The sequence below is a fragment of the Amphiura filiformis genome, chromosome 3 (genome assembly GCF_039555335.1).
Source record: "Amphiura filiformis chromosome 3, Afil_fr2py, whole genome shotgun sequence".
Lineage (NCBI taxonomy): Eukaryota > Metazoa > Echinodermata > Ophiuroidea > Amphilepidida > Amphiuridae > Amphiura > Amphiura filiformis.
The window spans coordinates 85,815,932-85,836,953 of NC_092630.1; the positions used below are offsets into that span (position 1 = coordinate 85,815,932).

Below are 21,022 nucleotides of genomic sequence, written 5' to 3' on the forward strand. Positions count from 1 at the left end.
TTGTTTGGCTCTCCATGACCTGTGACCTCCACAGTAAATGATAATAAGTATCAAATAATAGTGCCAAGAATCTGAATAAAATAAATAAAAGTACAGATAATTCTCTTCCATCCCAAAAAGTTCCTATATGGTCGGGAATCCTTCAATTAAGTTCAGTTACATCACAGGATTTAAATGTAGAATTTCTTCTCACCTCCATACACTGCTTAGCACGTGCAGATATAGGAAGTGTATGTGCGACGTCTTGTGGTTCGGAAGTCACGTAAAGCTGTTGGTCCCGTGTACAGGAAGAGTCACACCCTGTGCACGTTAAGTGTCAGAGCTGTTCGAAAAGAGAAGGGGGACCATCCCTGGTTCTGATATCGGCAATCAATCCTAGGTTCCAGGATCGTGCATAGGTAAACTGTGCATGTTAAGCTTGTGCGACAATACTCAAATTGGGGTATGCACATATATAGGAAGGAGAAGAAGATAGGTTGTAAGAATTGGGGTATGCACATATATAGGAAGGAGAAGAAGATAGGTTGTAAGAATTGTACAGAGTAAATTGAAGCGAATTATGTTGATACAAACATTTGATTGATTGCCCCATTAAATTGTATCTTCTATGGAAGAAAGTAATGTCTGTTTAATTGTGACATTACTGAAAATGATTATCTTTGTTTTGTTCCAGGAGCGATGCATTGCCTGTTTACTGGATCTCCTGGGTCTAATGACAGAGGATCACTATAGAGAAGTCAAAGAAAGTTTCCGTGAAAAAGACAGGCATAGAGATTTCATTAGCAAGCTACTTAAGCTGTTCCGAACCTATACTGAGCGCACAATCTATAGAGCAACCTGGGTGTCAATGCGCATGAGAGCAAACAGGTGAGTCTCAGACAGTTCATTAACAAGCTACTTAGACAGTTCCAAACCTATACTGAACACAGAATGGACCAACCTTGGAAAGCAAATAGGGGAGTCTCAGACAGGCATAGGGAGTTCATTAACAAGCTACAGATTATAGTATATTTAACAATTTATGTGTGTAAGATTGTTTGCAATGACTGCTAATTTTACAGACAAAATCAAATCATAAGACTGGTGTTTTAAGCACCTTTTAATGAATCATTATCTGGGCTACAACTTGGAGACTTACAGTCACATTATTGAGTCCAAACTACCAGGCAATAGCATGACATTGCCAATGACCTGATTCTTTTCATGTGATAAGCAGCTGAGTATGCTCTCAACTAATGGAAAATGACTCTAGTGGGAAGTGAAAGACTGAAGTTAATATTGTTTTATTATTATTATCATGCTTTAAGTTTGAAATATATTGAGATGATTTTGTTTTGTTTCTTTTGCTAGCCTGATATTAGCTGCATCCAGGAATCTATGCCATGATTTGCCAAGTACATTCCTCTCTAATGAACATAGGGACGTCAATGTGAGTAAACACTCAGTAGAAATGATTCAATGTATTCAAAGAAATCTACTTATCCTTATAGAATAGGTGAAATCCACATAGAGCAGATGGCTCCCATGTTGGCTATGATGGATCACATGATGTTCATGATGTAATCTTAGTAATGAAGGTTTAAGGGTATCAAAATCAAACACTACACACATTTTACACTAGGTTGATTAGCATTTTCAGTAGATGGATGGACAGTAATATTGATATATCTCTGACAGCTAGTTGCTTGTTTTAAATTACAAAAGCAAACAAAAACTTTCCATATAATTATGTTTTTGTTCATATTATTGTTGTATATTATTCTGTGTAATCTAGATTTGTTCCATTATTTCCTAATTGCCATATTGTACACATGTTTTACCAGTTATGGCTCCATTACTTCAGACTAGCGGTGAGTTTCATTACACAGCCATGTCTTCAACTGGAGACATTTACTGAAGTAAAACAAGACCGTATCAAGGGAGCCTTTGGTGACATGAGGATCGAAATGGCTCAAGAGATTGTACAGAAGTGGACTAGTTTAGGTAAGACTGGAGAAATGAAAAGTGTTGTCTTAATGTGAGAAATGATCAAAATAATGCAGTGGCAAAATTGAAACAATTACAGGGTGCTAAAAGTAAAAAGTTGAAAGTACCTTGCTCTAAGGCCACAGATTTAGCATTTTGTTGGGTTTTTTTTGGTCACATACTGATCAATGTCAAAAATCAACTTGTAAAATTGGCTAAAAATGAAAAAAAGTGTTTGACATGAATGTTTACTATACGTGATGTTACCACCCATATCTTCGGATATGACTGTATGTAATTAAAAACATCCTTTTTGTGTATCAAATCAAAATCATCCTTTTTGTGGCTGAAATGGATTGATATTGACTGAATTTTTTTGGAGAAAATTTTCAAAATATGTTTACCAAATATTGTCAGATTTTATTGTGATATTTCAAGATGCTTGTATGCAACAATGCAGAAACCCAATATTTGGATTACCTTCATTCTGCAAACTGACTCAACTAATTCAAGTAATTTATATGGGTGCAGACTTTGTAAGGACCCATCATTATAGTAGAAATTTCATTTGAATGTACACAACTATCAAGAGCGTGGCGATTGTCCACATACACAGTGTGATGAACGCCCTCATGTGCATAACATGAAAGTGAATCCAACCAAGCTAATTTGCTCGTGATTGATTAGTATTTTCATTTAGTATGCTCGACATAAAAAAAAAGTATCCAAGGTCTTGTGTGATGTTATGAAATATATGCAAATTGTTGCGGTTGGATCGTATGCAGTTGTCATCAGCTGTGTTCATTCAAATGAAATGTTTACTATAAGGGTTTCTGTTCTAAAGATATCTCAGTGCAAATGTCAAAATCTTTTTAATATTTAATAATTGTACCATTAGGAGACTTCAAGAGTCTATTCCGTGACATGACACGACCTTTCCTAGAGGTTACCATGGTGAGGGAATCTGAGATCAGATGTGCTATTCTACCAATCATTTTTGACATCATGTGTTGTGAGAAGATGGAGAAGGGCACCTTTGATCAGGTATGCCTGAAGATATTAAACCCAAAGATATTATACCCAACTATCACTGACTCAATTATATTGCACCATACGTAATGCTATGGTAAATCCACCATCTTGATTTGTCGCTCAGTCAGGGTATTTATTGGCACTAGCCCGAAATCAAACGATAAGTTGCATCTTTAAACTGGAGCGAAACAAAGGTTTGCCTATTTAGATTTGCCGCGCAGCATAATGAAATAATCCTGAGGTACATTAAATTGCCTCCATGACAGGCAAACATGGCAGAGTTGGTACTCCTTGTTCTACCTCACTGGGTTTGCCTTAAAATTTACTGTATAGCAACAAAGGAAAAGTTTTTTTGTAATTAACAAATACGTTTCTGTAAATGCTGGTAGAAAAATCAGTTCGAAGTTTGGTAAAAAATTTTCTGGGTGTGAACATTTATTGCTTTATAGTATAGAATATTTAACATTATGAGTAAGTTGGTAGTGTGATTCTGTGTGGGAGAGTGTGTTATATTCATTTTAGTAGACTGCCAGCATAGCTGGGAGCACCACTTAGCAATCCAGTGTATATATGGGCAGATACTAACATACTTATGCCAACCAAACCGTGTGATAATAATCTATGGGTTAGGGGAATCAGAGTAGTGAAGATATTTGAGGTCATCTGGGGGTCAATGTTAACCCACAAGGAGTCAAATTTTTAAATTGCTTGAATTAGGCTCAAAGTTGGTAGAAATACTCCTCATTAGGACAGAAACATGTTAAAAATATTATGTGAATACATTTATGGCGAAAACCGCAAAATTCTAGTTTTTTTCTACGTTTTGGTTTAGATTAAACATTGGGTTTGTGTGTTTAATTTTGTGTGCAGTTAGAGGATGACTTGATAGACAAGTTGGATACCATGGTTTGCCAGGAGAAGAAAGGAGATGAAGCCTATACTAAATACTTCAATAACATGTAAGTCCCTTGGTCATATTCACATCTATATGGAGTATAAGATGCAGGCATCTGATAGTGCTAATTATAACATAGTCATCATACTCTTGTTTATGTTTTCTTTTTCCAGAGAAAAAGAAATAACTGAATCAAAAGATTATGTATCATTGTGCTTTGTTTTTGTTGGTCACAATTAAACCTTTCCTACATAACATGTGAAATGCCTCGTGCAAGAGACAGGCAATAGCGAAACGCTTGTCACTACAAAAACATGTGGTACCGCATCCTTGGGCATAATATAAATGGGTGGTTTTTTGTAATCTGGATTTTGTCATTATGATAAAACCATGACAGTATGAATGCAACATGTCTACACATAATCATAATGCTATAATGAAAGACAGATAAAAAGACTGGTTTGCTTCTGAAATTCTGACAACTAGACAGAAAATGCCGTACTGCGCAGGTCGGCAACCAATCACAGCGCGCCTTTGCCCTGACGTCAGGTGCGATTTAGTCTTTTATCTCTGTCTTTCATTATACTGATACCTGTTGAATGTCCCCATACAGCTTGCTTGAACGCCTGAGCAGTCAGCCATGGAGAGATGAAGGAGAGCTATTTGTGGCCAAAGTGACTCGCTTACTTGAGCGCTTGATTGACTATCGACAGGTGTATGATCACATGGCAACAGAAGATGACAACAGACATCTGTTATTGCACTGCATCTTGAATCTTATGGTAAGTCAGGTCTATTTTGATTGGTTACTGAAATGATTATATCATGCAATTAACCAATCAGAAGTACTGTAACAAAAGCAGTAGGGCCCACCGGCAGTGGCATAGCATCATAGGGCACGGCCCCCCCATCGATCTCAAAATTTAGAAAATCCCATAGGAAAATTGTCAAAAATGGCTTGTGCCCCCCCAATTATGGTCAGTGCCCCCCCAATGTGATGACCCACGCCACGCCACTGCCCACTGGGTTAAGATGGGATATGGATGCTGAATTCAACAACTGCAGTGTGAGTAATGACAACCATACCTGCATTCCTCTGTCAACTGAAGTTGGTAAAATGGGTAGTTGGGACCACATGCTTCATACTGTAATAGCTGTTATGGTTTGTACAGCATTGTTGATTTGGGGCTGCCATGGTGAAATAAAATGAATGAATGAATGAATGAATTGGTCCTATTTACCAAACACCTAGTTTTGTTTACATCCATTTTAACCCTTTAAACACTTGTGTCGACTGCAGACGAAGTTTCTTTTTTTTTTTAATTTTAAAAATTTCAAAATTGTAAATTTTCATGACCGTATTTGCAATCAGCATGAAAAAAAGCATTGAAATGAGTACAAACAAGCCTAGTACTAGTTCAGAGGCTCAAGTGATAGCTCTCGAAATTTTGAGAAAATATTTAAAAACTTGGGACTTTTCATTTTGAAGGCTATGGCTGGCATGCAGAGCATTAAGTGTACAATACTATTCTATCTGATTCTTCTGGGACAAGCCACCTTTCTTTCTAGAAATGAATTATTGAAGCACACCAAAATATGAAAACAAGTTATATGGTACCCCATGATTGACAAAAATGTTAGAAGAATAAGCCATTTAGCATTACTGTTAATGGAATTATCATTAATGGAATCCAATGAATTTGTCAATACCTTTGATAGAATTTCTACAAAGATGATGCGGATCGGGAAGACATCTACACCCGTTACATCTACATGTTGGAAGAGCTCCACCTGAAGGGTGAGGACTACACCGAAGCAGCACACTCTCTCAAGGTTCTAGCCAATAATCTCAACTGGAGTAAACGCAAATTAAAAGCAGATGATAAACATTCGGATCAACTGGAGTGGGAGCGCAAAGAGTCTTTATATCTAGAGATCATCAGACTGTTGGATAGAGGCGAGGCATGGGAGTTTGGCATACCGCTGTGTAAGGAGTTGTCTGAACAGTATGAGAAAAAACTCTTTGACTATGCCAAATTAAGTGATATACTTGTAAGTTGTTTATGTATTTAGAATATACAGATAAAATGTGTAACCTGTTTTCATGGCGATGGTCTGGGATAGCCAGAGTATAGGAGAGTACAGATTCTCCTTTCTCATCTGAAATCTGTTAACTTTGCTCTGGCTTAACTTTGTATTTGTTTAGTTTAAAGAAAATCATATTCTGCATGTTGATTTGACAATTGGAAAAAGAATGGTAATGTATTACTATTGTTTAATTATATCTGATATATAAGGGATGAATGTCACTTTTAAATTCTATTGTGTTGTACAAGTCAAACAAGAATTTCAAATTAATACATGACCATGAATTTATGTGTTAAAATGAAAATTCATTTCTTTGATATAACACTATTCCCTGATGTAAACATTTCAGAAAACACAGGCACAGTTTTATGACAACATTCGACAGAAGCAGAGACAACCAGAAAAGTTCTTCCGCATTTGTTTCTTTGGTAATTTCCCACAGTTCAGAAAGGTAAGAATCACTATATGACAGCAATCATATGTTGTTTTTCAAATGGGGAGCAGGTTAGCGCAGCAGTTGTTCCCTCGCCTCCAGGATCTCCAGTTTCCTCCTGCTTTAAAAAATCAATGATTGTTTGGTTATCAAAAAAAGAAAAGTAGATGTTACAATCCAAGTGCGGATAGGTTTGCGCTGCAACCAGCCACAGCCTAGTTGGTACGATCTGATTTGATGATTCACCATGGTAGCGAAATTACACTACTTTGAATCCTATAAGATGGGAAAAGGTGCTATATAAATCCAAAAATAAATTTATTTATTTATTTATTTATTTATTTATTTATTTATTTATTTATTTATTTATTTATTTATTTATTTATTTATTTATTTATTTATTTATTTATTTATTTATTTATTTATTTATTTATTTATTTATTTATTTATTGATTTATTGATTTATTGATTTATTGATTGATTTATTTATTGATTGATTGATTGATTGATTGATTGATTGATTGATTGATTGAAAAAACACAAAATTACAAGGTAGATTTGAGTCAAAAATGGATTGTCTGATGTATCCATTTAAATCCAGTGTTGTGTATTTTGGGTTTTGCTCAAGTGCAGGTTTGCTCACGTTGTGTTCATGTGTTAGATATATCTGAATATTTATTCATTATTCAAAATGGTTACAAATTGGTGTGAGGTATGTTTATATAGTAACAAATATACTGAATGTAAGAATGTCATGTGATTTCAAACATCAGATTTTCAGTTATTTGTTATGTTTCTTATTTCAGAGTCGCCAGTTTGTATACCGTGTCAAGCAGTTTGACCAGTCACTACAGGATCGACTTCTTGACGATTTTCCACAGGCAAAAATATGGAACAAGAAAAACCCACCAGAAGAGAAAGATCTTGAAGATCATGATCAGTGTATCCTCTTTGTGATAAAAGCAAAAACTTTAATTGAATTAAAAGACCCAGTTGCTGAGTATATTTCATCTTTAAAGGAGGCTCTTCCAATTGTAACCGTCACCCCCACTTCATCCTTACTTTCCCCATCAATATATTGACTTTCAAATTTGTATATTTCAAATTACCCTTATAAAACAGTAGGGCTGAAATATGTCCATTTGTTTTGTGATTATTAATTTGCTTTTTATTTCCTGACATAAAAGAAAGCTGTTTAACTTTGGTTAACCCACATGTAATTTGGCATAACCCATGTATTGCACCAAATAATTCAAACTAGGTATCAACCGTGACAAATACAGAGCCAAGAGAAACATTGTCTGTACAGAAAGAGCTCTAACTTGCTACTGACCTTAATAAATATCATTGCCACGTTTTGTTGTATATACTGGTGAAAACGCTTACTGCTCTTGTTATTTATCAGACCTTGCATCCTCTTATAATCCTCCACAGTCATTGAGATTAGCATCACAGAACCTGCTTTGAGAGGAACCATCTAACTGTGCTTGAACCAAGGTGTGGAATCATTGTCAGAAACTAGGTCATGATTTTACATGGCTTAAAACTCACTTGTTCAAGTCTGCTTCTTCAATTTATATTTGATAAGTGTGTTTTCAATTGGTTTTTTTAATTGTATTTTCCATTTTTAAGATTGATATGTATCTTTTGTATTGCTTTAATCTTGGTTTGTTCAGAGCTACAAGACCTCCTGTTTTATGCGCTGCCTAAGTTTTTGCAAGTCCAGTTACTGCAATCTAAATTTATTGTGTATCTCCTTAATATTACTTACATCAGACATTGAGGTTAGACTTGTTTTACCACTCCCAGATGAAAAGGAACTCTTCAAAGGACAACAAGTTCCTGAGAAGATCAAGTCTTTCTATACTACCAATGAAGTCACAAGCTTCAAGTTTGACAGACCATTCAACAGAGGAACAAAAGACAAGGAAAATGAATTCAAAGTATGTATACAGCATTGGATTCTTGAAAATATAATATAGCGTACAACTTTGTTTATTGAAATTACATAAACAACTTAATAAATAAGGTTTTGACAATAAGTAGCAATAACCAATCCTAACAGATGAGTGCAATTTACTGTGTGTAAATTGTCAAATGTTCACTGCCCAGCTGTTCAACTTACCCAATTCTGGCACCCAACGGCCGATTTTCGAAATTGGTTGTCTTTAGAAGCAAAATCCATCAAAAAGAAAAATGAATATGCCTGAACTTTTGCATGCTGTTAAGGTTTTATAAAGGATCTTGTAATTTTGTGAGAAAAATTAAATTCTGATGAAAAACTGCTATTTGGAAAGAGCAATATAAAATTGGCATATTATTATGATCACATAATTTGATGTCTTGTATGTGGGAAATTTTTGAAATACGCATCAGAAAAGAGTTGAATTAGAATTTGTCCAACTTAATATGATTTGATGTTTGCATTGTAGACCCTTTGGGTTGAGAGAACCATTGTGAGAACAACAGAGCCTTTGCCTGGATTACTCAGATGGGTGGAGATTGAAAAGTCTGATACGGTAGGTATACACAAGCCCTTCTTGCAGTCACCTACCTGACTGGGGTCATGTCATAATAAAACAATCAATCAATAGGAAATTTGAACTATACAAATTGTTTATCACAATTAAACTATTGTTTGTCTAGCACTTCTTTTAGAAAATTAATTATTTCTACATCAATGAGCACCATAAATTGGCAGCTATATTGCATGAGCACAGGCAAAGTTATAGCAAATTATTTAAAGAATATTGTTTAGGAATTGGATTAACTCTGACTTTTTCAGGAAAAACCTGCATGCATTAAAGAGTTCTGATTATTTCATTAACAACAAATATTCTGGTTAATAAGACTGAATGAGACTTGCATTTATAATCATCATTATACATTACAATTAGTGTATTTTGAAGAATCTATACCACATGTCATATGTTGTATAATGCCACATATCATTAAATTATGCTGAACTAAATTAATAGTTTTCAATCGTTGCTTATTCAAGATTGCAAAGATGATGGTCCACATTCTTTGGTGGACCTATCCCAGCCTTTGTACAGCTATGTGTAGTTCACCAGGCTATTTTAGTTGAAATCCAGACACCCCATAATCTCCCGCACAGGGGTTTTAGATTTTGCATGGAGTCCCCCATTCAGATAACCCCATTTGAAATGTCCACTCCCTGTGCGGAAGATAAAGGTAATGTCTTCCATAGGGGGTGCATGGATTTCAACTGGAATAGCCCATTATGATTTGACATGTGTTGTTGATTTGTCAACAGGTTGAGATCAAGCCTATACTAAATGCTATAGAAGCTATGGAAGAAACCATTATGATTTGACATGTGTTGTTGATTTGTCAACAGATTGAGATCAAGCCTATACTAAATGCTATAGAAGCTATGGAAGAAACCATTATGATTTGACATGTGTTGTTGATTTGTCAACAGGTTGAGATCAAGCCTATACTAAATGCCATAGAAGCTATGGAAGAAAAGAACAAAGACCTACAGAACAAGGTTGAAATGTGCCGTGTGGATCCTGAATCAAACAACATACAAATTAGTCAAGCACTGCAAGGGACCATTGATGCTGCTGTACAGGGAGGTACAGAAAAGTACCGCAAGGTAAAATAAAAGTATTTGACTTTATACTGCACCCATTTGTACATGTGTGGAGATAGGCGTATAGAGAGAGAAGCATTTAGATATGATTGCATCAGGTTTTTGAACATGAGACAATGTGGTCACAAGTCAAAGTTAAACCTGCAATTAAGTTGTATTTCATCGCAATTTGCACTCCCAAAATTTACGAAAAAGTGGGGTACAAAATTGCAGTACAACTTTAGCGAAAAAGTGGGGTACAAAATTTGCGAAAAAAAATGGGTACAAAATTGCAGTGCAACTTATTAACAATGAGAATCTTACTGCACCTGATGCTCCTGTTTTCAAACAAAGTTGCACCTCAACTTCAAAAGTAAGGTGCAATTTGGCAGGTTTAACTTCCACTGCTTGGTTGTGTTCACATGTGTGAAGAGAGGCTGTAGTGAGAGAGAGAGAGGCATTAAACAAATGTTAGACATTGACATGATGATAAATCTTTTTTTTCACGTAGGCATTCATGACAGATGAGTACAGAGCTGAGCATCCTGATGATATTGGTTTAGTGTTTAAACTAGAAGACCTCATCAAGCAGCAGGTAAGACAGCACAAAGCAACAAACAACTGTTGAAAACTGATTAATTTGAGAAATGGCAGGCAATATTTACAACATTGTTAATGTGCCCTTTTAAAGCCATAAGATATGATTTCAATCAAATATTAAGTTTGTTATTCTTTGCCAAAATATGAAATAATATAAGTAATATCTGTCAGGAAAGTTTTAACCAAACTAATGAGGTAAAATGAAAAGAAACCCACTCTCTTGTTCACTTAAATGTACATAGAGCTCTTATGCAGGATTTGATGTTATACTTATGACATTAATTCAAAATTGCTGTGTTGTACTACAAACACAACCCATTTGGCCAATTCTAGTGTTAAGTTGCCATCGTAACACCAAAGTCATCTCTGTAACCAGTAATAATGTACTTTACCTCCTCAGCTGAATATCTGTGATGAAGGTCTATGTCTATATGGAGAGATTGCTATCAAGGAGATGTTACCACTATACCAGCTTCTCAATGGCAAACTAGCAGAACTCAGGAAATCCTATGGCCTTCCAGTAAGTAATAGGGCTCATATCCTCCCTATTCTATGAAATCCTATGGGCTTCCAGTAAGTAACAGTTTCTAAAAGTTTAAACTGACTTTCAGCACAGAAATCTAACTAACCTTGAATTTAGGATGTGTGACACACATCTTCATCAGAAGAAGTCCTAGGATGTTGTGATGGACTTGCCCTTTTGTTGATCATTGGCCCTCCAGATCAAGAAGAAATTGCCAGAACCAAATCGTGATCAAGGACTGGAATTGGCAACCTTATGCAACGCCCTCATTCGACCGAACTTCGCCAATGGTCAACAAATGCACTTTTCATGCATTTTCCTGCAGGCCACTTCTCTGATATTTGCAATTCACAGTTGATTATACAAATTGTTAACATAATGTGTTTTGTTTTCTATTACATTATTCTTCCTCCTATACCTGATAATGCTCTCTTAGTCTTGTTAAACTTGTCTCATCACCAGTTTTCAAAGCCTTAGTTAATTCTTGGGTCTTTCTTTTTGTTAATATATCAAATAAGATCATCTTTTCTATCCTTGCTGTATGATAGGTACACTTCACATTTACAATTTACTTATATTCACAAGTGATTTTTATCATTGTTTTGATCAGTTTTGATTTATTACCATTTATTATTTATATTTTTTAAATCCCTGGAATTAAGTATTTTTAAGATCAAGGATTTCACATGCATTGTGAAAGTCACACCAAAATTGCCTGCACATATATTATGGGCCCATATGATTTTAATCTGTAATGTTTTCTGTAATGTTTTGTGTTTATCAGTAATTGATTTATAGTTTAATAAATTCCATCGCAATATTCTCATGCATCATATCTGTTTGTGATATGTATATCAAAAAGTAAAAGAAGAACAGTATTTACTGCTACACAAGTAACCTTTGACCCCAATTATGTGTATACCAAAGAGCAAAAAAAAACAGCTTTTAAGTAATTATTGTAAATGTAAATGATGTTTTCTAAAAGATTTATTTGTGTAGTATTTATAAATAAGATTTTGTATGAGTGCCTGCTGACAAGAACAGCGCTTGTCACACAATGCTCCCTCTCAATAAAGGTAGATCAAACAAACATCTTCAGGGGAGCTTTTGGTTTCAAATATTACCATTCATGCTAGCTTTATATAATGAGGACACAATTAAAGGATCTACATTTTGCCAATTTATGATAGGAAGTACAAAATCACATTGCAAAGAAGTATACTGATTGCATGCTTAGCTTTAGTGTAAAGTGGCAAGTTTTCTTGGTAAAAGTTGTATTCCATTGTATTCCGTTCTGTTTTCTAAAACAGGCAGATTCTAGGGAAATCTGGCCATTAATTTAATTAATGAAAATTTAAGTTTTAGAAACACTATGTAAATATACATTATGGCGACTATCGTTACTATCGTGAGATTATGGTAGGCCCCTACCGAAGAGTGAATATAATGTAAAGTAAATATAAGTAAATATAGGAATTGAAACAAATATCAGGAAAAGATGCTTGAGCCTTTTGCTGAATTTTAAAAAGTCAATATTTCTGGTGGAAATGAGCTTCATTTTATAATTATGTCACCATTTCCATGTTTTCTGTTTTCTACTCCCAGTTCCAAGATTTTTTTTTCCATTTTCAGTAAAGCGGAAAACTTGCCACTTTACTTTAGTTTTCCAAAGTATAGGTTCCCCCATATCCCATCATACAGCCAGCTGGATGGGTCATGTTTCTTTGTAGTGAGCATTGTCATACTCATACATAGGCTTAACATTGTGCTACAGGAATGTATGTAAAAGAAGTACACCCTTTGAGCAGTTCATGATGGGATACATAGAAAAAGGTCCATAGCAGTAATATCAATAACAGACTTAACTTTAGGACTGTTGTAGGTACACTTATGTTAACTTAAGGCCTTATAGTGGTACTTAAAATAACTATAGACCTAACATATAGGTATATTATTTCTATCTTTCCTACCTAACCCCTAATAACCACACAGGTAATACAGCGGGGGGTTAGTACTCCACCATCAGCACTGAATCCAAACACAGCAGCACAAAAGGGTTCCAGGAATACTGTGGTAGGAAATCCTGTGAAAAGCTACAAGAGGGCTACCGATAGCCAATTCCCCATGCAGACCAACCCATTGTTGGCATCAAGGTGAGTTTGCTTTCCTCATAGAAAACAATGTCTGTCTGTAAAAGCCAGTCAAAAAGATCAGAGTGAACAGAAAGGAATTGAAATATTTCTTAAGTTTGTATCAGTTTATTGGGTTCATCGGGTCTGAAAAAGACTTTCATAAACTATGAATGATCCAACTGAATTTGCAAAATTTTGTGTTGATATCATAAGTTTAAACAGTTATATTACAAACCTTAACATGATTTGAGTTTTTTCTTTCTTTTCTTCTGTTATCAGGATCGACAGGTTGTCATTGATGAACCCATCAAGTTCCAATCAAAGCACCACATTCTACAGGGATTTACCCAACAACCGTAATCTATCCACCATCACAGACCCATCTGCTGTTATCACATCACCATCACAGGTAAACACTTGCTCTATTCAGCAAATAACTGGATTCGGGGTTTGCTATATGTAGCAAATAATATTTTTTTAGCCTGAGATGCTATATGGAGCAAATAACTTCGATTAATCTTATGCTATATAATAAAATATATTTTTCTAGACTCATTTGATCAAATAACTTGATTAATGTTATGCTATATGCCGTAAATAATATTTTCCTAGGTCCAGTTGATATACTGAGCCATTAACTTGATTAATGTTTTGGGCCATTCCACAGTTTTAGGACAAGGGATGATAATGTCAGTAATCCACATCATATCAAGGTCAATATGTTGGGTCTTGGCATGATACTAAAATACTGATGACTTACTTCAAGTACAAGAGAGAGAGAGAGAGAGAGAGAGAGAGGGTGGGGGAGTGTGGTTACTCACATTACATACCTTGGTCCGAAAACTGTGGAATGGCCTTTTTGCTGTACTAAAAGTATGTAGCAACTCACAACCTCTAAACTATGCCATTTCTGCATGCATTATGAGAGTTCAAGTTTTGTTCTTAACAACTTTTTTGACATATCCTGTTGATAGCTTTCCAAATGTACAAAGACCCAACATCTTGTTTATGGTTATGGACTTATTTAGGGAAATATTAAATTTAAATGAGTATAAGGTTTTATGGTTCATGGGTTATCTGAGTCAAAACAACATGTGTGAAGGCCATTCACCATAAATCACTAACATATTATGTATTATCAGAAAATAAGGAATATTATTGTTGGTGCAACATTGTTAAGCTTATTCTCATTAGCAACTGGTTAGCAACAGCAGTTCAGCATGACACTCAAAAATATTTCTTTGACACTTGTTCACATAAATGTTCAGCAAGTATCACTGTATTTCACTTCTCTTATGTTGCATGTGTAACATATCTTCGCTGGGTAGGAAAATCTCATGTAATCTGACTTCTGACATTTTTGGTGCCAGTGATAAAACTGCTTATATACAGTGTTTGGTCAACTCAAGTTGGGAGAAAAAATCATGGTGTGTGACGAGAATTATAAATCTTTTTGGGTATTATTACTGTTAACCGAAAATGCATATAAAGTCAAATTACATATGAGGTTATTCCTGCCAGTGACGATAAGCAATGTTGTTGATGACATGCACCTCATTTTGTTGTTTCTTTTTCCGATGTGTCACTGTTTGATACCGTCTAGTACCGAAAGTGGTTTGTGGTATGTCAGGCTGCAACCCTTCTATTCCTTGCATTGAACATCATGTTCTTTTACTTAAAAAAGCCTAAATTTTATGAAGAAAAGTCAATGATACCTGCAAATTTTAATATCATGTTTGTAGTTTGGTGTTTATCTCAAGTTCAAGTACAGAAAATCTATAAAAATCATAATGCACAATTTCCATCAAATATTTATTTTGTTATTATTTACCAAAAATGTATTCACCAATAATTATGAAATAATATTAGTAAAATATAGTAAAAGTGATCAAATAATATTAGTAATAACAGTCAGAAAGGTTTTCTGTCCATTTGAAACCAAAATTATTAGGTAAAATGAAAGAAACCCTCAGACCATCTTGGCTGTCCAATGTGTAGCTCTATGGGCGATTTAATGTTGTGATTACGACATAATTCAATATTTTTCTGTTGTCGTACAAACACAACAAATTTGACTGATTTCAATTAGAAGTTGGGAAATGTGAAAACATTAAAAATATGCCACAAAATCAAGTTGAAAAAACGTAACCAAATCCATTTAAAAAGATTGTACATTATGGCTCTAAACAAAACTATGTTTTTAAAATATGTCATCTCAAGTACCATAGACACAACAAACTTATGCTGATATTCTCCTGATGTTATTGTATCATCAGAAAACAAGGCTGATTATAAGTAAAGGTGCATATTGTTGATAGAATGTTGATATCTTAAATTGCATGAATGACATTGTGATGATTTGTTATGGCCAAATGATTTCCATTTACTTGAGTGTAATCCATTTTACCAAGTAATTTGCATTAGGTATATATGCAGCTGGTTTCCCTATGTGACAAGAATATTAAACTGCGTAGTATGCACACGACGTCAAGCGTATACCATCCGACCTCATGCAAAATATTACTCGCTCGATGATTAGTATTATACTTAATATGTGACCATCCACCACGAAATGGTAGCAAAGTCGGCTCTAGGTCATTTTCTGTTTATTGCAGATTTTAAAAGGATATGCTTTCAGCTTTAAAATGACACCTCAAACAGCTTCATCGGACATCTGGAAGTGAAGTTAGGGTTCATCAAAGGTCAAATTCCTAATATATCTTACATAGAAATCCATGTACTGTTTTTGATTGTATCTCAAAATGGAAAATGCCGACTTTACGACCAGTTTGTGGTGGATGGGCACATATGTAAAAGGGATTGTGATTTTAGTCATCAGTTTGCTGCTTTTTGTTTATCACCATCTTTCATCTTTGTTTGTTAATTTTTTTGTGTTGATAGTTGCTAACCAAACATATTTCATTCAAATGTGGTGCAAGAGACGGACTGAAGAATAACAACTTTGTGATGAATATTCATACGCATGTTAAATTTCTGGAGATCTGAAGCAAAATATTGGGTTTCAAGAGGAGCATGGGCATGGTATATTTCTCCCCAAATTATATTGGACAGTTTGAAGATGATTCTTCCTTTAGTAGTGTGGATGGGAGTGATGTGGGGGTGTTGCTGTGTGTGCATGCATACCTGCCTTGCCTAATATGTCCATGCATTGTTAAAAACAATTTGGTTTGAGAAAGCTTTCTATTCTGCCTGATTGAAGATGCAAACATGTTAATGAGTTGTCAAAAATCAACAATTAATTTCTCCATTGTGCCTCTTTTTAAGAACATTCAGAGATGTGGTGAAATGGTCAGCTTAAAAATAATGCAAGTTTTAGAATGTCATTTTTATGATTTGTTGCTGTATCACTTCCTAGAATTGAACAAAAAGAAGCAATGAAAGTGACAAAAACATGTATTTAAGTAACAAAATCATTGGGATTGAGACTTCCTCATCACTCATGTTTGGTAGTATACTCATATGTGACAGGTTTGGCTATTTTATGTGAATGTTCATTGCTCCAAAGTTACACTCTAAATCTTGAAAAAACTGTGATTGCATCATGGTGTGAGAGGTGGTTCTGAATGAGGAAACATGCCAAAAGGATATGTGTGTACATCCATATCAAAAGGATGCACTTGTCAGCTGCTAGTGCTACATGTGTCTCGTTTTGTATAAGAGCTAGGAATAAATACCAGACTAATATCAAATTGAGGTCACATCAAATCATCCCCGAGTCAAATGGTTCACAAATACATAGACTTTGGGATGATTTGAAGTGACCTCCACTTGAGATGAGTCTGGTATTTATTCCTAGCTATTATATATGCAAAAAGAGGCCCATGTAGCAGCCAACATGTGCATCCTTTTGATGTGGATGTACACATATTTTCAAAAAGAAAATTTGAAAATGTGTATAGGGTCTTAACGAGACAAAGAAATTGAAGAACATACATGTAGCTGCAAATGGACTCTTGCTTGAAATTGCATGAGGTATTTCACCGGTATTGATGAATGATTGAACGCATGATGTGATAATATGTCACATTAATTACAATATTTACTGTATGTAAGATGATTTCCACTTTGCTACCATTTCAGCATGCCACACTTGGGCGTATCACTCCTAATATTACAGTTGATCCACCAAGTCCTATGAAAAGAACCCGGGCCACCGTCGCTACCACCCGCATAACCCCAGCTTTGACTGAGGGGGTTAGTACCTGCACGCATTTCTATCTGATGTGCACACCAGCCAGCATCTTTACTGCATTTATCTTATTTGTTGCATTTCTGGTTTTGGGGGGTTTTCTTGTTTTGTTGTTTTATTGCTCTTCACTGCATTTGATATTTATTTCCATTTTATTTTGTATCTTATTTTTGTGTTCTGCTTCATAGCTGCATAATGTACATTATAGGGTCAAAATTACAGACCATGTTTGATAGCAGGAGACCTGACATTATTTATTATATATGCATTCCACATTGGCAAAGTTTGACATGGAATGTAATGCATTTAGAGATGGCATGCAGTTGTTGATGTGAGATGAAGTAGATGTCATGTTGTTCAGACTCTTAATGTTTACTATCTTTCTTCTACAATTTAAAGCAGGCCAGAGTTGACGTCATGATTAAAGATTATATTTTTCTTTCAGATATTTTTGCACAGGATTTTGGAGCACAAACAAATACCCACTACCTCCGCATACACATACAAGTATTGACATGCAAAATAAACTTTCAGATTGTTATCTGAGGTTGACTTAAAATCATCTTGCAGAGATCTTCAAAGCTTAATCAGATGACTTCTTTATTTATATTTATGACATGATCATTTATATTTGTGTATATAGAGTTTTCACAGACACTGAAAATGAATGGAAGCATGTATGCACTAAATGGCTAGTTATGACATATGCATTATATGTATTGAATGAATTGCATGAACTAGTCCAAGTTGCTTAATGTGAATCTCTCTCCCGATACATGCTTACCTTTAGTTACTGTAGAGCATATACATCTACTTTATCCAGATCAATATGCTTTTGTCCAGCAGGGAAGTATTATATATAATTATCCAAGATCTTGTTTTAGATTTTGTGATGATTTGTACAGACACATGCATTAGTTGATTAATTAACATCTACCATTTTTATCCTCGCCCATTTATTTGATGATATCTACCTCATTAGAGACACCCAGATGACCACCTGCCATCGCCGCCATCATCTCCCAGAGAGTCCCCATGTGTGTCACCAAGGGAATCCCCAAAGGGTAAAAGGAAGCTATGGGCAACTGCAAGGCAGTCATTTTTGCCAACAAAATCCCTTTCACAAGATGACCTTCTTTCTAATAAGGTCTGTTTCAAGTTGTTTTTTTAACGGTGTGGACTAACTCTTCATGGTGACATATTGGTGGTTAACAATCAACAAACTTGACATTTGCAATCATTTTGGCTCAATGGGTTATGCCAGTTGAAATCCATACACCATAATCTCCCACACACAGCGTTGGAATTAAGATTTTTTTATGCCTAGCAAGATCTGCTGTCAAATATCTCTTGGTATGTTTCACACATTTCAGATATAGTCTATGACATAAACATGTTATTCAATTCCAAAATTGTGTAGCAAATTTATAAAATTGGGTAGCAGTTTGCTACACCAGGCTACTAATTCCAACGCTGCCCACACACAGGTGAATATTTCAAATGGAGTCACCCATTCAGGTAACCCCATTTGAAATTCACCCTCCCTATGTGGAAGACTAAGGTCATGTCTTCCGTAGGAGGTGTATGTATTTCAACTGGAACAGCCCAGTCCATTTCACATGACACTTTCTAAGGTCTGTCAGGTTTTATTAAAGGCACTATCAGTAACCACCAAAGAAGTCAAGCTGAATTTATACTCCCATCGCCGAGTGATGCACCGCTTTTGGAAAGCGATGTAAAATCGCTGAATTTTGCGATGCATCACTCTTCGCTTTTGCATTTGTACTTATCACAGCGATAGCGATTGCAGACAACAATTAAAATATTCTAAATGCCACAAAATTCATTTTTAGAACATCCATTACTGTTAATAATTATTGCTTTGAATTAATTCATCATCGAAAGCTAATATTCAAGAATGGTAAATTAAATAGCAAAATAGTAGATCCAGTTGATAGAAAATGATTGGTTGACGCCTTTATGTGTCAAGTGATATCGCTCGGAAGTTTAGGTGATTTTCATAGGAAAAATATTGGCAAAAAGGAAGAAAACAACAGTGTTGATAATGTGAAGCTCCATTCAGTTGCATGTAGTTACAAGTGTATATACTCCAACATTGATGAAAATGGTACCTTTTTCCTAAAGTCATTAGGTCATGTTCGGTTTTATCACTTACAGAGTGCATGTTTACTCTTTACAAAAATGAACAAGTCTGATTTTCTGATAGTGTCTTTAAGTTCCTGGACTAACCTATCATGCTGGTGAATTGAAGTTAACAACCTATGAAACTATGGAACATTATCATTTCATTTAGTAAAGTTTGTAAATCTAAGTCACCTTGTGCCAGAAAGCTAAGTTTCATTATTTGAAATAAACTGCACCAAGAGCCTTTAAAACACACATCTTGAATTCAATAATCTGAGTGAAAGAACTTAATAATTTTACATTATATGATGTGACTTTGATGTATTCAGCTTTTGGTAGTCAGATTATCTGTCTCGTAATATGCCTTTCTCTGTTTGTATGTCTGTCTGTCATATCTTTCTTTCTTTTCTTTTTTTTAAAATAAATTTTCATCATATTTTCCCTTATTTGTCAGTAATCACATACATCTTAACATGATTCTAATATCTTGGTGTCTTTTGTATCTAGAAACACTTCTCATCCTGCTGAAATAAACTTGTGTAATTCATTTTCTCTTCCACTAATCGTTTGTATATTTTTTCTAATAATATCTTGGAAGAATCTTATGCCATTGGGTTGTTCCAGTTGAAATCCATACACCCCTTAAGGAAAACATGACCTTAATCTCCCACACAGGGAGTGTAGAATTCAAATGGAGTCATCCATTCAGGCAACCTCATTTGAAATTTGCACTCCTTTGTGGACAATTAAAGTCATGTCTTCCATAGGGGGTGTATGGATTTCAACTGGAATGGCCTATTTTTAGAATGTTTCCAAGGAACTAACAAATTACCAAATTAAAGGAGAGTGGTTCAATTTTGTCACGTGGTGTATTCTACCGTACGTGGAGGCCTGCAGTAGTGTAGCCCCTCCCCGGACAAAACAATGAAAGAGAAAATCGGGGAGCCAAAGGAAAAGTTAAGGAGCAAGGAGCCCATCTCGCACCAAAGTTCAACCCCCCCATAGTGTAAAATGGCAAATATTTGTGCATGTTCATTGTCCCAATAAAGTCCTTTGTGTAAGCTCAAAGACTTAAATGTACAGTCTCCCTAAAAAAGAAACCTGCTATAAGTATTATATATCCCACCAATAATACCAGGTCAACATTATGCAACCATCAATTATTATCAATGTCCCACCCCTGGAGGCCTGTCACCAAAACAATCAGATTCAAAGTTTACAGTGATTTGGATGTTAGAATCAAAAATGTGTATCAAATAAGTATGTGTAGTATACCACCATGGGCGGACGAGGCTATCACTCTTTTGTTCAGTCATCTAAAAGAAATATATCTCTGGCCTCAAATTTTATTAGGATTGTGGAAAATGGGATCTTTCTTCAGATGCCAAAATCTCAATTTTG

General features: G+C 35.1%; 1 protein-coding gene across 1 annotated transcript in view; it reads left to right on the forward strand.

The window, feature by feature from the left end:
• LOC140147572 (dedicator of cytokinesis protein 3-like) overlaps positions 1–21,022 on the forward strand; it is a 122,700-nt gene that overhangs the window by 83,953 nt on the left and 17,725 nt on the right. The window contains exons 27-43 of the mRNA XM_072169352.1: positions 674–867; positions 1,351–1,429; positions 1,824–1,983; positions 2,864–3,009; positions 3,868–3,956; positions 4,506–4,674; positions 5,612–5,944; positions 6,330–6,431; positions 7,220–7,355; positions 8,190–8,356; positions 8,846–8,932; positions 9,859–10,035; positions 10,523–10,606; positions 11,012–11,131; positions 13,127–13,287; positions 13,546–13,675; positions 18,459–18,623. Of these exons, the coding sequence (XP_072025453.1) occupies positions 674–867; positions 1,351–1,429; positions 1,824–1,983; positions 2,864–3,009; positions 3,868–3,956; positions 4,506–4,674; positions 5,612–5,944; positions 6,330–6,431; positions 7,220–7,355; positions 8,190–8,356; positions 8,846–8,932; positions 9,859–10,035; positions 10,523–10,606; positions 11,012–11,131; positions 13,127–13,287; positions 13,546–13,675; positions 18,459–18,623 (2,499 nt within the window). The remainder of the gene's footprint in view (positions 1–673; positions 868–1,350; positions 1,430–1,823; positions 1,984–2,863; positions 3,010–3,867; positions 3,957–4,505; positions 4,675–5,611; positions 5,945–6,329; positions 6,432–7,219; positions 7,356–8,189; positions 8,357–8,845; positions 8,933–9,858; positions 10,036–10,522; positions 10,607–11,011; positions 11,132–13,126; positions 13,288–13,545; positions 13,676–18,458; positions 18,624–21,022) is intronic.